General features: G+C 33.5%; 1 protein-coding gene and 1 pseudogene across 1 annotated transcript; one reads left to right on the forward strand and one right to left on the reverse strand.

Annotated features, from left to right (window-relative positions):
- The first annotated feature begins 239 nt into the window (after window positions 1–239).
- LOC120159913 lies at window positions 240–5,389 on the forward strand (annotated as a pseudogene).
- Window positions 5,390–5,553: 164 nt separating this feature from the next.
- On the reverse strand, window positions 5,554–7,990 carry LOC120159931. The gene is made up of 3 exons (XM_039170430.1): window positions 7,879–7,990; window positions 7,664–7,782; window positions 5,554–5,723 (listed from the first exon to the last, which is right to left on the reverse strand). The coding sequence occupies exons 1-3, from the start codon at window positions 7,964–7,966 to the stop codon at window positions 5,625–5,627; spliced, it is 306 nt and encodes a 101-aa protein (XP_039026361.1). The 5' UTR covers window positions 7,967–7,990; the 3' UTR covers window positions 5,554–5,624.
- Window positions 7,991–14,316: the final 6,326 nt, after the last annotated feature.

A 14,316-nucleotide genomic window follows, 5' to 3' on the forward strand; every position in this document is an offset into this window, starting at 1 on the left:
AAAAGGTAGATAAATACCTCTCAAATAAGACAGCTCAGAATTAGTGATGTTACTATTTGATATCTGCAGCTCCTTCAGATTATTAAGCCCTGAAATAAAAGAAAAACATAAAGCCATAACCAAAAAAAAAAAGAAAACACCTAGAATCTAATATAAAGAATAATGCTTGAGGCTCAGCTACATACATTGATATCCACATTTGAGCGTAAACGCAAGACAGAACTAAACTCAGGATCTAAATGGATGTTGCGCCATTTTCCAGTACCATGCTTAAGAACTCCTACCTTAGTGCAGCTTCTTCTTCCGCTGTCCATTTCTTCCTCTGTTTTTCTGATAGAAAAGGGAAATCAAAGAAGAAGAATGCTTCTCTCACCAAATCGAAGAATGTGGTCTTTGAAATCGGAAGAGGAATTATACTCTGTGAGTTTCTCTCACCAAATTGAAGAAGTTGAATTTTTTCCATCGCAGAAGCAAGCAAACGGGAGAAGGGTATTTTAGCCCATTAAGCACAGGAATAAATAAATACCTAGGTGAGACGAGGGAATAATATTCCCAGTAATCCAGACCCAAGAAAACTATTGGTAATAACCTTATACCCTCACTTGGGAATGTGAATCATCCAAACATGTGTATCTTTAACCCGGAAAAAAAATATTACTGCCAAGAATCCAAAAATCCATGAACCAAACACCCCCTAAAACTAAATTTATCATATCATTAACTCAAAGTATTCCCCCCTTTTCTCTGCGCCACTTCTCCTCTTTCTTCCCCTGTCATCTCCCTCATGCTCACAAGAGGTGATGTTCCCCTCTTTGCTCTCTTCCTCCTGTTTTTCAACATTCATCACACAGTCGTGGATTTCAACAGCTACCTCCCAACGTTGTCGCTCCGATTGGCATCAAACCAGCTCGAGAAGCCTGATCAAACAACCTTAAACGAGATGACACCCCTAACATGGCTCACTCTTGGTTATATTCTAACCCTTTCTTTTTTATTTACCTCAATCTAAAACTATGGAACCCGACGCTGCCAACCTAACGCTTAAAGCTCATACGATTTCGGTGAGCTTTTATCTCCTATTTTGTTTTATTATTTGCGTTTCAATTCCATATACATGCACTGTAAAGTAAAAAATGAAATGAGAGAATACCTTTATAAATTTTGTATTGCTTTCAATGAAAACGGGGAAGACCCCAGTTACACTGTTTATGTGGGTTTCACAATACCCTCGTTACAAGAACAAAGCTTTCTTTTCGTGTTTCTTACTTGCTCTTTGTTACTGTTGAAAAGTCGTGCCTTCATCTGGTTTTTGTGTTTTTTCTGCCTTCCCCCCCTCAAAAGCATTTCCATGTTTTTATAGTGGAATTTGGTTGTTGTTTAATGGATGCTCCACTAGTATAAGAGTAGTGGTAGAGTATATTAGGTAAGGATACCTAATTTATGAGATTTTATTTGATTAAAAAATGGATTTAGTGGATGGCTTAATTTTTTGGTTGATTTTGGTTGCTGCTTGACATAGGTGATGACGATGATAGCTTTGGATGGCTTTTAGAAATATTCGACGGTGGCTTTGCTCGGCTGTGGGAATTTGGATGGTCACCGGTGGCGCTGGCAACTTGTTTTAGGGTTAGAAAACCCTATTCTAAAATGAGTAGGTTCGGGTCGGATCCGGGACTGGTTCGGGTCTTCGGGTCTGGGCTCCAGCTGGATCTTGTAATTGAATCTTGTAATTTGGGCTGCAATTGGACTTCTGTTGAGTATGGATTGGGCTTCTGTTGAGTATGGATTGGGCTTCTGTTGAGCTTTGTAATGGGCTCTAGTTTTTTTTATTTGGCATGCATGTAAATTAATAATAATAATAATAATTTAATAATATTATTAATATTTTTTACCCGGACAAAAACTGGTGTCTACAGCTGCTCTTCAGGGCAGGTTAAATCGGGAAAGAAAATGGGGTATGCTCTGTTGTTCTTCAGGATAGGTTAGATCTTGAAAAGTCCATATATTTTGTAAAAATCCATATATCATTTGAATTTCTTAATCTAGTGTTGAATTTCATCTTCTTGAATCCTTCCTCCTAAAAATTTCGCACGACTTATCTTTACTTTCAACCTCAAAATCATTGGTCTTCCACTTTCTTCAGAAGACATGTAAATATTAATTGCATAATAATCATGTATTTTATGAATGTCATGATCCTATTTATGTCTATAATGTATGTAATAATGCAATTCTTTTTGCATGTTCAATTTTTGAGGAAGAAAATGTCATTCTCTTGTATATTGCTTCATGAATGGATCACATCTTAGAGATGAACATCAACAATAATTCACCTTGACCCACAAACTTAATCAACATAATCCTTTATTAAACGAGGTCATGTCCCTCTTTTTCTTTGCAAACACCACCAATCATTTTTTAAGGTGGGATTGAAACACTATAAAATCGAGTAATTTAATAAAACATTTACTTTTTATCAAAATATCAAGTTTAGAGTCTGTAAAAACGAGAAAATAGGTTCGGGAGTCGGTTAACACCCCCACAGCGCCCAGAAATTGGTACCTAGTCGATTACCCCATTTTAAAATAAAAAAATTTTGAATTCGAGATTCATTTAATTTATAATTAACACGTTCTGAAAATCACTAAAATAATAACAATTATATGGGGAAGCACATGATGGAACGAAGAATGTGAAAGGCAGCTAGCTGGCCATTAGCCAATTTTTTGCTCCATAACTAATGGTAATATTGTTCTTTATATATGTCATTGTCTCTTTTTTATTCATATATCCAGCAATATCTGTTTGACTTGAACGTAGTATATATATTTCCACCGTTTTGGGATCATCAACTCCAAAGTAGGCTTTGATTAAAAAAAATCTTTCTTTCCTCTTAGCCAAATCCGAGAGAGAAAGAGAGACGGGTTCAACTGCAGTGCATGATGGTGGAGAAAATGATCATCTTCTCCAAAAGCAACTTTCTCACATGGAGAAAATGATCATCTTCAACTGCAGTGCATGAAGGATGAATATACCATCCTCATCAGCAGACCTCTTTCTCCTCACTTTGTTTCTTCTTTTTGTTCTCTGCATTCATCTTTACTTGAGATTATTATTATATTTTGGATATTTTAGTCAAAAACGAGCTTAAGCTTACGTATCTATAGTAGCCATGGAAACCGCCAAGTTTGAACTAGAATTGACACAACCTGACAAGCCTTGCGTGCCAGAAATCTATGTATAAAATTGGAAGTCTTTAGATAAAAATGGAAGTTTTTATATATATTGGCCAAAAAAGAAATCGTGGATGTTTTAAGTACTAAAAGATTTGAACGTTCAGTAATTAATATTTTGAGTTTTTTTTATTTGATTAAATTACATAGATGTTTTAAAGAAATGAGAATTGAGCGGGGTCATGGATTCACTGTGGTTACCACTTGACGACATCAATTGTTGCGCCACCGCTTCTGAGTCTCCCGTTTGCTTTCACCTTCCTGGGATGGGCTGCCGGAATCATGTGTCTGGTGGTCGGAGCATTGGTCACTTTCTATTCTTACAACTTGCAATCTCTTGTCATTGAGCACCATGATCAATTGGGTCGTCGACATCTAAATTTCAGAGACATGGCCAACGATATCTTAAGTAAGCATTACTTCAAATTGCAAATATAATTATAAACATAAGGGTAAATTATTTGTTTGATCACCCACCTATTATTTAGTTTTTGTTTTGTTCGCTTAATTATTATTTTATTTTTAAAATTATATATAATGTTACGTTTTGATTATGTTTTAGTCAACTATCGTTAAAAAAATAATAATGATACTAACATGTCATCATAAGGTAATACTACGCCATATTAAAAAATAATTTAAAAATACCATATCATAATCATCGTTAATTTTTTAACGATAAATGATTAAAACAAAAACTAATTAAAAAGTAGATGACCAGATAGATAATTTACCCTAACAATAATATATATTTATTAGAAAATGGGGGATGGTTGATGAATGATTAGAAATCGAGGGGATTCTTTCTTTTGCATTATTGATCGACAAAAATGCATCCTTGTATGTGATATTAAATTAACAAACTTAAATGCCTATGACCAAGCCATACGCGGTCCATTATGTACCTTACACTTGTGAGTTGCTGTATGATTCCAAATTCTGGCATGGGCAGGGCCAAGATGGGGTCGTTATTTTGTTGGGCCAATTCAATTCATGGTGTGCTATGGTGCTGTAATAGCCTGCAGTCTTCTTGGAGGACAATGTATGAAGGTAAGCTCATAATTAACCCTACCTTTTTTTATAGTTTAGAAACTAAAAAGAAAGCATTAATCAATTATAGTCCTGAAAAATTGTTTCCAATTCTGGCAGGCAATTTATTTGCTATCAGAACCAAATGGGAGTATGAAGCTTTACGAATTCGTGATTATATTTGGAATTTTGATGCTGATTTTAGCTCAAGTCCCATCTTTTCACTCACTAAGGCACATCAATTTGATATCTTTGTTTCTTTGCCTTGCCTATAGCTCCTGTGCCGCTGCTGGCTCCATTTATATTGGTAATTCTGCACGCTGAGAACTTTGTTTCAATCATCTGTTTGTTAAAATGATTCTGGATGATTTTGTTTCCAGTGAATTCTTCAAAGGGACCGAAGAAAGATTAGAGCCTGAGAGGTGATACCGAAAGTTAAATTGTTGGAATCTTCAACGCCATTGCCATTATCACCACGACTTATGGCAATGGTTCATCTTGATGACAAACCTCTTCACCATTCTCCAACTATCAGCAGTTGGTGTGGTAATGACATGCCTTCCCTCCCTTTTACTGAGCTTCATATCTACATTGCCCATCGAACTTTTCATTTTTCTTAAAATAACTGTATCAAACACTTACTTCCCAATTTGAGCGACATGGTCGTTTGTCACAGGTCGTCTTGCAGCCTACAAATGAAGTGCTGGAAAGAACATTTGCAGATCCAAATAGCAAAGAGTTCTCTGCCTGCAATGTTATCCCGAGCTTGGTTTCGAGATCACCGTCTGTTGTTATTTCCACAACAGTTGCAGCAATGCTTCCTTTTTTCGGAGACATCAATGCGGTCATTGGAGCTTTCGGTTTCATGCCCCTCGACTTCATTTTACCTGTTGTTTTCTTCAACTTGACGTTTAAGCCATCGAAGTGGAGTCTTGTATTTCGGTTGAATTTTACCATTGCAGTGGTTTTCTCTGCACTGGGAGTTATAGCAGCCATTGCAGCAGTAAGACATAGTTCTTGATGCCAAAATTATAGATTATTTGCTAATGTATGATGTATCCAGCCAAGTTTATCGATGCCTGGCCTTGTATCCTGTAGATCATTAAATTGAGAGGGGAAACTGTTGAATGAATCAATCTTTGATTTAAATTTATGCATTGAAATTGTTGAAAGATAGTAACAGAAGCTCAAAAGGGGGAAAACAAGAAACATCAGCTGCAAATCTGCAGCATACAGCTAAATGACAATTTATCACTAACTCTCGTACAAAAACCTAAGATGGAGCAATAAAAATGTAATGCTGATAAAAATCATATGTGAAATAAAGCTCTAATACTTTTCAAATTTATGAATCCATATCCTCTAAATGTCCAAATTCCTTCTTCCAAAAGATTGTGCTTCTTCAGGTGTCCGAAATGTCCAAATATGGGACTCAGCTTTCTCACGAGCTACAAGAATTTCCTGTTTTCAGCAGGAGCAGTTCGTTATTCGGGAAAATATAGCACAGGTAAATGCAACAACCATTTGAAGTTTTTTCTAGGTAGAAAAACCAAATAGTTGGGCAGACAATAAGCCTCCCTACAGATCCTAGTCATCGTTCCTTTACATGGAATGTTATTGTCATTGGCATTCATAAATGAAATTCTATGGTTTCGTATCCACCACAACTCCCCCCACCCCGAAAAAAAAAGAATAGTCATCGTTCCTTTACATGGAATGTTATTGTCATTGGCATTCATAAAATGAAATTCTATGGTTTCGTATCCACCACAACTCCCCCACCCCCAAAAAAAAAAAACAATACATATATATAACACCCAAGCCTAGGCCTAAGGCTCTCCTCATTAAAATTTTGCCATATCAGTAACTCTCTCCAATCTTCACCATCACATCCATCAAGGGCTTCATTTTTTTTTAAAACTAAACAATGCAAAATGTAAATGCCTTACCTCTCACCTAAGAAATATCAGTATTTACTTATTTATATGTCTAGCAATTAGTCTTTTCGTGATTCTCGCACATTAGTTTTTCCACACCACTCTTTGTACGTAAGTTATTTAAACCATTTAAATGTATGCGAAGATATTGAACTAAGACATCAAGGTAATCCTCTCGCCCTTGCCCCACATAAGTTCCTTTGCAATACTCAGCTTAGCCACTTAACCCTTTTTTGGTTATATCCCTATTTATAGTCATCTTTCCCTTCCACTTAGTTTGAGGTTACAATGGTAACATACTTGAAGAAAAAGTATTTGATTGTCTCTGAGGTAAATGTTAAAATCTTTTGAACCAGGGTTGGAGAGAGGAGGGGGTTATCTTTCATTTCTTTAATATTTTTCTTAAAACTTTTCATTATAGGATTAAAAAAATGTTTTGCCTCCCTAAAAACCTATGATTTAGGGGTTGTTTGTTTGCCTCTTAATGGAACCATTCAGTATTGAATGCTGAATTGTTCAACATTCAACGCATTTGTTTCACACCTTTGAATGATTCAGTGCTGACTGATTCAACAAAACAGTATTGAATGATTCACCACAGAAGTACATTCTGAATGATTCAGAGCCATTATCAAACAGCATGTCATATTCAGAGTTAATTCATACAGAGCATCTGAATCATTCAGCATTTGAATCATTCAACGCTTAATCATTTTGAAATAAACAAACAGCCCCAAAGTCTGCTTTCATCCTCTTCAAGTAAAATTTCTAGCTTTGTCCCAATTTTAAACCTATGTTACTCAGACTCTTCATTTCACAAAAGCCGTGTGCAACATATATTTAACCATAAAGGAGTTAGTTCTTCCAATATATGAAAAAAAACTCTAAAGAAAAATGTGCATGCTCATATCAGACACATCCTTTACGACAGGTAACACAGCTTTGAACTTTACTAAACATATTGAAATTTCCCATTAATCACTATTGAAGAGACAAAGTCACATAACTAGAAACATCTCACTAAAGTTACTACTAGTTGATGCTTGAAACATAAAATTAAAATCAATTGACACTATTTTTTTCATTATGATTAGTCGTTTAATGTCATCATTTAACATTTACAAGAATATGGCGGATTTAGGATACTAAGAAAGGCCCACTTTAAGAATTGAAATTGAGAACAAGTTCATAGACTCATAGTAAGGGGTTTTTCAATTGAAATATATATCTTACAATTAATATTGAGATTAGTGATCAAAAGCGACTCAAATGGAAATATATTTTACATATACAATTGTCAAATGTTTATCTTCAATCGTTCCTCTAATCAGATTTTAGCTTATGAAGCAATATTTAAGCATAAAGCAACTATTAATTAGTTTATAAAACAAATATCACAATAAAATTAATTATAAGTTGAACTAATATTAACGTAAAAATTGAAATAAAGAGAGGGGAAAGAACCTCGAGTTGAGAAGAGGGCTTGGTTTTCAAATACAAACAATCCCAAAGAGCACTCCACTTTCCATAGCAATTATCAAGAACTCCTACTCTATAATATTGTTGCAATTGATGAGCCGGGGCTGCCGAATAAATTAGCAAAACCATTAATTCACTAAAAAATGGATAAACTGAAATTCGTAAGAAAAAAGAAGGGGAAATATAGAGGGGATGTTTACAATAACAAAACCAGAGAGCATCGAAGCATTTGGTGCAGGTTAAGCGACGCCGAGACTGAGTAGCGGAGGATTCTTTTTCGGCACTCATTTTCCTCTCCGCCGATCTGGTCTGCCTCTCGACTCGATTCTTTGTTGATTTTTATGTTCCGGATTTGCCGTGAAATCGAAAAATGGAGTAATACGACGGCGTTGTAGATTTTTTGAGTTAGAGGTGGGCTTCGGTATCAACCCTGAGCTGAAAATATAGTTGAATTACTAGGCCCAAAGTCAATTACCAATTTTGGTATAATATCATTATTATTTTAGTCCCCGCACTATGTTGAAAGCGTCATTTTCCTTCATTTTTTTTACATAAAGTTTTGGTCAGGGCTAGTTACCTTAGTTCAGGGTCAATGTGTATTTAAGTATTAATTAAAATTTATATAAAAAATTATAGATTATTTATTAAAAATGACGATGCTATGATTTAAACTTGATCTTATAAGTTCATATTCTTAAATTTCAACCACTTATATCAATACTCGTTGGCATTCATTTTCCTTCTGAAATACTTGGTCCTTCAATTTTTATGTGTTTAAATGTAATATTGTGGAAATAATACTCATTTTATGTCTATTTATTCAAAAGGTTTTTAAGCAACTTTATTTAGGAAACTAGCATCCTTGCTAACAATGTTTTTAAAATACTTGTTTTTGTAAGATATGTCTCTATTGACCTGGTAGATTTTTTCGAGTATAATTTTTAAAGTTTATAATCTAAAATCAATATAAAAATATAATAATGGATTTTTTTTTAAATTACGAAATGTTATCTAAAATAAAAAAAATAAAAATAATAGACACAATTTTAAATTATAAATTTTTATTCAAAAAATTTGACACATGTGGCACATATAAAAAATATATATTTATACAAGCACGAGCTAACTGAAAGATAGCAACGACGCAATGTATATTTATCTTTAGCCATTCCTTGAGTACATGTTTAAAAAAAATTTTATTCAAACAATTGAAAAATAATACATATGGAGTATAAACAATGTGATATTTAAGAATATTAGGACTAGAATTTATTGATTTTGAGTTGATAAATACAATTCTTGAATTTGATTATTTTAGACACTTATTTTCATCCGGGACTTCAAGAGTCTTTATTACATTGTATAGTATATATATGATATCATATATAATAATTTCAAAAATATATAATATACATAGTTTTGAAAAATATATATTATAATTTTTGAAAACATGTTTTTAAAAACATATAATATATAGTTTTCTTAAAAATTATTTTTTTGAAAACATATATATAATATAGTTTTTGAAAACATAATTTTTGGAAAATATATATTATAATTTTTTAAAACACGTTTTCCTATCTTTTTTTATTTTATTAGTTTATTTTATTCTTTTTTTGTTTCGGTCCAATCAGGTAAGGTCCAAGTCTAGGAAACCCCGACCCGATAGTCCAAAGGTAAGGTCCAAGTCCGGGACGCTCAAGCCGCCTGATCCAGCGAGCTAGGGTTTCATATCAAATTAAGGCACCGCACGAGAGGAAGTAAAGAAAGCGTGAGGACCGCGTGCTAACAGCACCGAGAATCCTGGGCCAATTTCTAGTGACCAACCAGCCGAGATCTTTAGCATCTCAAAGTACCCAAATCGCAAAAATTCGGAGCAACTCAAGACTTAACCATCCCAAGATTTTCGGCCAATAACGACCTCCTTAAGCCTGAGTAAAACGAGGACGAGGGAAACGACCTCGTTGCCATCTGAAATAGCCCCGTCGGGGTCTATATAAATACAACTTCGGGCAATTGAAACAACAGGGAGAAAAAAACTCAGAACAAGCACCAAGAAAACCAATAGAGAAAAAACTCAACCATATACAACAAATATAGAAAAAAAGAGTCAAAGTAAAAAAGCAAAAAAACAGCCGAGATCGAAAGCAGAAAAATCAAAGCTTGAAGCTTTGCTACATCACAGGCCGCTGGAAGTACGTAGGAGCCTCATCGAAAAGGAAATGCCACCGGAAGTTGAAAAGGTTCGTCGGAAATAGGTAAAAAAAATGAAACTTTATTGTTAGATCTACGTCGGTTGGTTCTTTTTTAAGGCGTTTTGACTTTGGTTTTGGGCTCGAAGTAACAAAAGGAGTATTTTGGGTATTTTAGATTTTTTCCAACCATCGCCTCTGGTGGCCGGCGGTAGCTCTTTGGGTGCCGACAAGTGGCCGGCTATGTAAGGGGAGAGAGTTTGAGATGGGTTGAGAGAGTTTTTTTTGGGTGAAATTGGTTTAAATGTTTTTTTTTGTGATTTTAGGGCTATTTATAGGGAGAGCTTCTATGTAATTATGAAATTCTTAAATTATTTTCGCAATCATTGCAATTTTGATGAGTAATTCATTTTTGTCACATGTTATAAATCTGCCCTTGAATTTTAAATTAATTTAATTTAATCTCCATTTATATTTCTTATATTTTGCAAATTGACCCCTAATTTTTATTTTTCCTTCCAGCTTTCAATTAACATCAATTTGACCCACAATTTTTAATTATTTCCAATTTAATATTTGTTTTCTTTTAATTTAATACCTTTTATTTTATTTTATTTAACATCAATTTGACTTTTTTAGGGAAATTTCAATTTGGTTAAAATTAAATAATTAAGATTGAATATTTAAATTTAAATTTTAACTTTTAATTTTTGTAATTAAGACAATCGGGAAATCAAATTGGTATCGAAATGGTAACTAGGGGTGTAAACGAGCCGAGTCAAGCTCGAGTATTGCTGAGCTCGACTCGACTCGAAAACTCACAAGCTTAAAATTTTCAAGCTTGACTCAAACTCGAAATCCTGAACTGAAGCTCGTGAGCAGCTTGAAAAGGCTCGAAATGAAAAAAAAAATTCTTAAACTTAACTCGATTGAAGCTTCAAACTCAAACTCGAATATGAACCTTAAATACATAAAAATCTTACTGTATTTTTAAAAAAATACATAAATATTAATATTATTAAGATTTTATTTTCTAAAAAAATAAAATCTTAATATATTATATTTTCGAGCTGCTCACGAGCTTTTCGAGTCGAATATCGAGTAGCTCGTTTCGGCTTGTTAAGAACTCGAGTCGAGCTCGAGCTCGAGCTCTAGACGAGTCCATTCGATCCGAATATTTATCGGGTCGATCTCGAGTAGCTCGCGATCTGTCTTGTCTCATTTATAGCCCTAACAACAATACATATGTGCTAATCCTTCTCTGACTATGATCGACTCCCTGATCCGACAAGTTTTTGGTAAGTTGTAGATCAAATAACGATAAGTTATGGTATCCAATCAACCAAATTAAAATGATCGGTGAAAATCCCAACATATCAATCAAGTCGGAACATGATTCTACGACCACTCGAATGAAGGTTACGACAATTATATTCATATCAATACCATAATCAAAGATAATTATTACCTTATGATACACTCAAAATCTGAATATCTAATCTTATTTTTAAATATCATATTTATACAAATTTAATTAAATTTTAGAATTGTTTTTAATAATTTAAATTCAACAACATTTTGACAATGCGATTCTAAAATCCCACATCATCTATACATAAGTTTTTAAGCCAGTATACTTTTACTTGAAATAATAATAAATTGTTTAAATAGTGCTCTATGCAACATCAATATATTCAAATTTATATAATATTAAATATTATTTAATTAAAATATATATTTATGTTATTAAAAATAATATAACATAATAGCAACGTTTTTGAAATTTTAAACTAAAACTTAGTTCATTTTACGTTAAGACGTAATCATTTTACGTTAAGACGTATTGTTAATCGTTTCTCTTTCTTTAACCCTTTTTTTTAAAAAAATTTTGTGATACATTCTTTCTTTTTTTATTTTTATTTAGTCGACGACAACATTAATTTTAATATTAATTGTGATCACTAATGATTATTATTTATTTTATTTTATTCACATTGTGCCATTTGTTTTCTTTTTTTTCTTTAGTTCTTTTTAATTTTCAATAAGGATCTTTGTCCTTACAATATACTTTTCTTTGCTCTTATGTCACGTGTTATTTCTGCTTTTGTGACATGATCCTTACGACTTTTAGTATGTTTTTCGTACATTTTTGCCGTCATTTTGGTGTTTACACAAAAATTATCACAACACTTATTTTTTTAATTGATTTATCAGTTGTTACGTATAATCATATTCCCTCTTTGGTAAAAAGTTATTTGTCGATATACTCAAAAATGTGAAACGAAACAGCTTACCAGATAGTTTGATTCACTCACTACTCTTTTATCACTTTGTAAAACGTGTCGTTCGACATATACAATAATTTTTTTAAGGTTATTAGGGTTTTTTTTTACGTTAATCATCATTCTCAATAGAATATTATATTTTTCTTTATATATGTAAATTTTATGTTTTTAATGAAATTTTGATAGTTATTGTCTTTAAATTTATCTTTATATTTGGATATATTATAATTTGATTATTTTTATTAACGAAATTCAGTTGATGTCGTAAAGAAAATTACATTAAGACGTTTCGATTTTAAGTAGGGATAAAAATAAAAATACGTCGATGTTATCGTCAACTAGGGATGGCAAACGGGTACAGTTTCGTGGATTCCACACCGCATCCGCTTCAATTGGAGCGGGGATGGGTATAATTTTAGCGGATAGTGGGCGGGTGTGGATTTATAAAGTGGTACCCGTCGTGGGTGGTGGGCGGGTAATGGGTTTGAGACATTACCTGCCCCACATCCGCCCGCCCAGCTAAATATCTATTAAATTTTGGACCATTATGAATTTAGGTGTAATTTTAGAGACTAATCTATAAATTTTAATATTGTATAATATATAACATATAATTTAACCAAATATTAAGGATATTTAGTCTTTAATATGATCTTTAATTATGGAAATATTAGGCTCTTTGATTAAACCCATAATCTCACTAACCACGTCACTTTCCATGTTCTTTAGCCCATGTTGCCCATCCAAACACAAATTAGCCGTACTATATGCATTAACATCAAAAGCAGCAGTTTCCATGTTCTTTAGCCCCTCAAAACCCATATTAGGCACACTATGAGCATTAACATCGAAAGCAACTTAATAATCTAGCTCTGCGACTACATGCTCCCTACAATCTGTCTCCATAACATTCGTAAAGCCACTCCTCTGACAAACTGAAGCATGCGTTGCTACCCCATCACGAACTGTCTGGGAACCAACTCCAACATCTCATTAGTTTGCTGTCAGGCGGGTCTAGATGGATATGTCGCTAGTGGGTAGTGGGTGTGGGGATAGATTTGAAAATGCACCCGCGTGGGCGGGTGTGAATTTGAAAATTTGTACCCATCATGGGGGGTGGGCGGGTGGTAGATTAAAAAATATTAGGTGGGTATGGGGATGGGGGAAGGGGTATCCGCACCCGACCCGTCCGTTTGCCATCCCTATCGTCAACCCCTAAACTATAATGATTTGTTTAACATAATATTTATGGAAAGAACGTTCGTGAATTAACATAATAATAATACAATTTGGAAGATTTTAAAAAAGTGGAACAAAAAACATTTGGCGGGTAATACCGCTGAAAGTGGGGAATTTTTTTCCCGCCATTATAACAGTTTTATTTATGCTGTCTGTGTATTCCATTTCCCTGTGATAATCGATTTCCCCTGTACCCGACCCGCTCTGAATGTAAAAGGAGCAAAAGCGTGGGCAGGGCAGCTTTGAGTCGCTAAGAACATGCATGAATCGGACCAACTCTGAGTTGGCTCGTTTATACGCCGAGTCAATTTGATTATTTATCATCGTTTTTTTCTAATTTAAGGTTTAAGTCTTTTCCAAAAAGTAGTTTCAAAATTTAATTTTTTAAATAAAAATAATTAATAATTTATATGATATTTTAAATTATCTTCACGATTAATTCTAGTCGGGGGATCGAGTCATACGGAGGGCATTTCATAATTCGGAGGTCTTCTACGGAAGCTGCTCTTAACCTGGTGTTGGGGCAACCTACTATCTTACCTCCCCTTACCCCATTATATATGAGAACAAGGGACAACCATTTTTGTTACGTCTCTTTTTCTCTTTAGGTTATTTTTTTATTAGTTTTTCTTCTTCTTCTTTTTTTTTGCCATTAATGATAACACTAATCTTGAATTAACGGTCTACTTTTTTTTCACTTCTTATATTTTATGTATTTGAGTTATACTTTCTTGTTTAATTAATCTTTCTTTTCGTATACAATTATAGATAATTGTATTTGTTCTTGTAATACGTTTTTGTATGTTATTGTAATATTTTTTTTTTCAAAATTAAATATAATGTCGTCTTATATGTATTTTTATCTCAATATTGATAGTGTTATATTTTGTCGTCTACAATAATTTTTGTTTATATCTCTCGT

Source organism: Hibiscus syriacus, unplaced genomic scaffold, assembly GCF_006381635.1.
Source record: "Hibiscus syriacus cultivar Baekdansim isolate YM2019G1 unplaced genomic scaffold, ASM638163v2 tig00111387_pilon, whole genome shotgun sequence".
NCBI lineage: Eukaryota > Viridiplantae > Streptophyta > Magnoliopsida > Malvales > Malvaceae > Hibiscus > Hibiscus syriacus.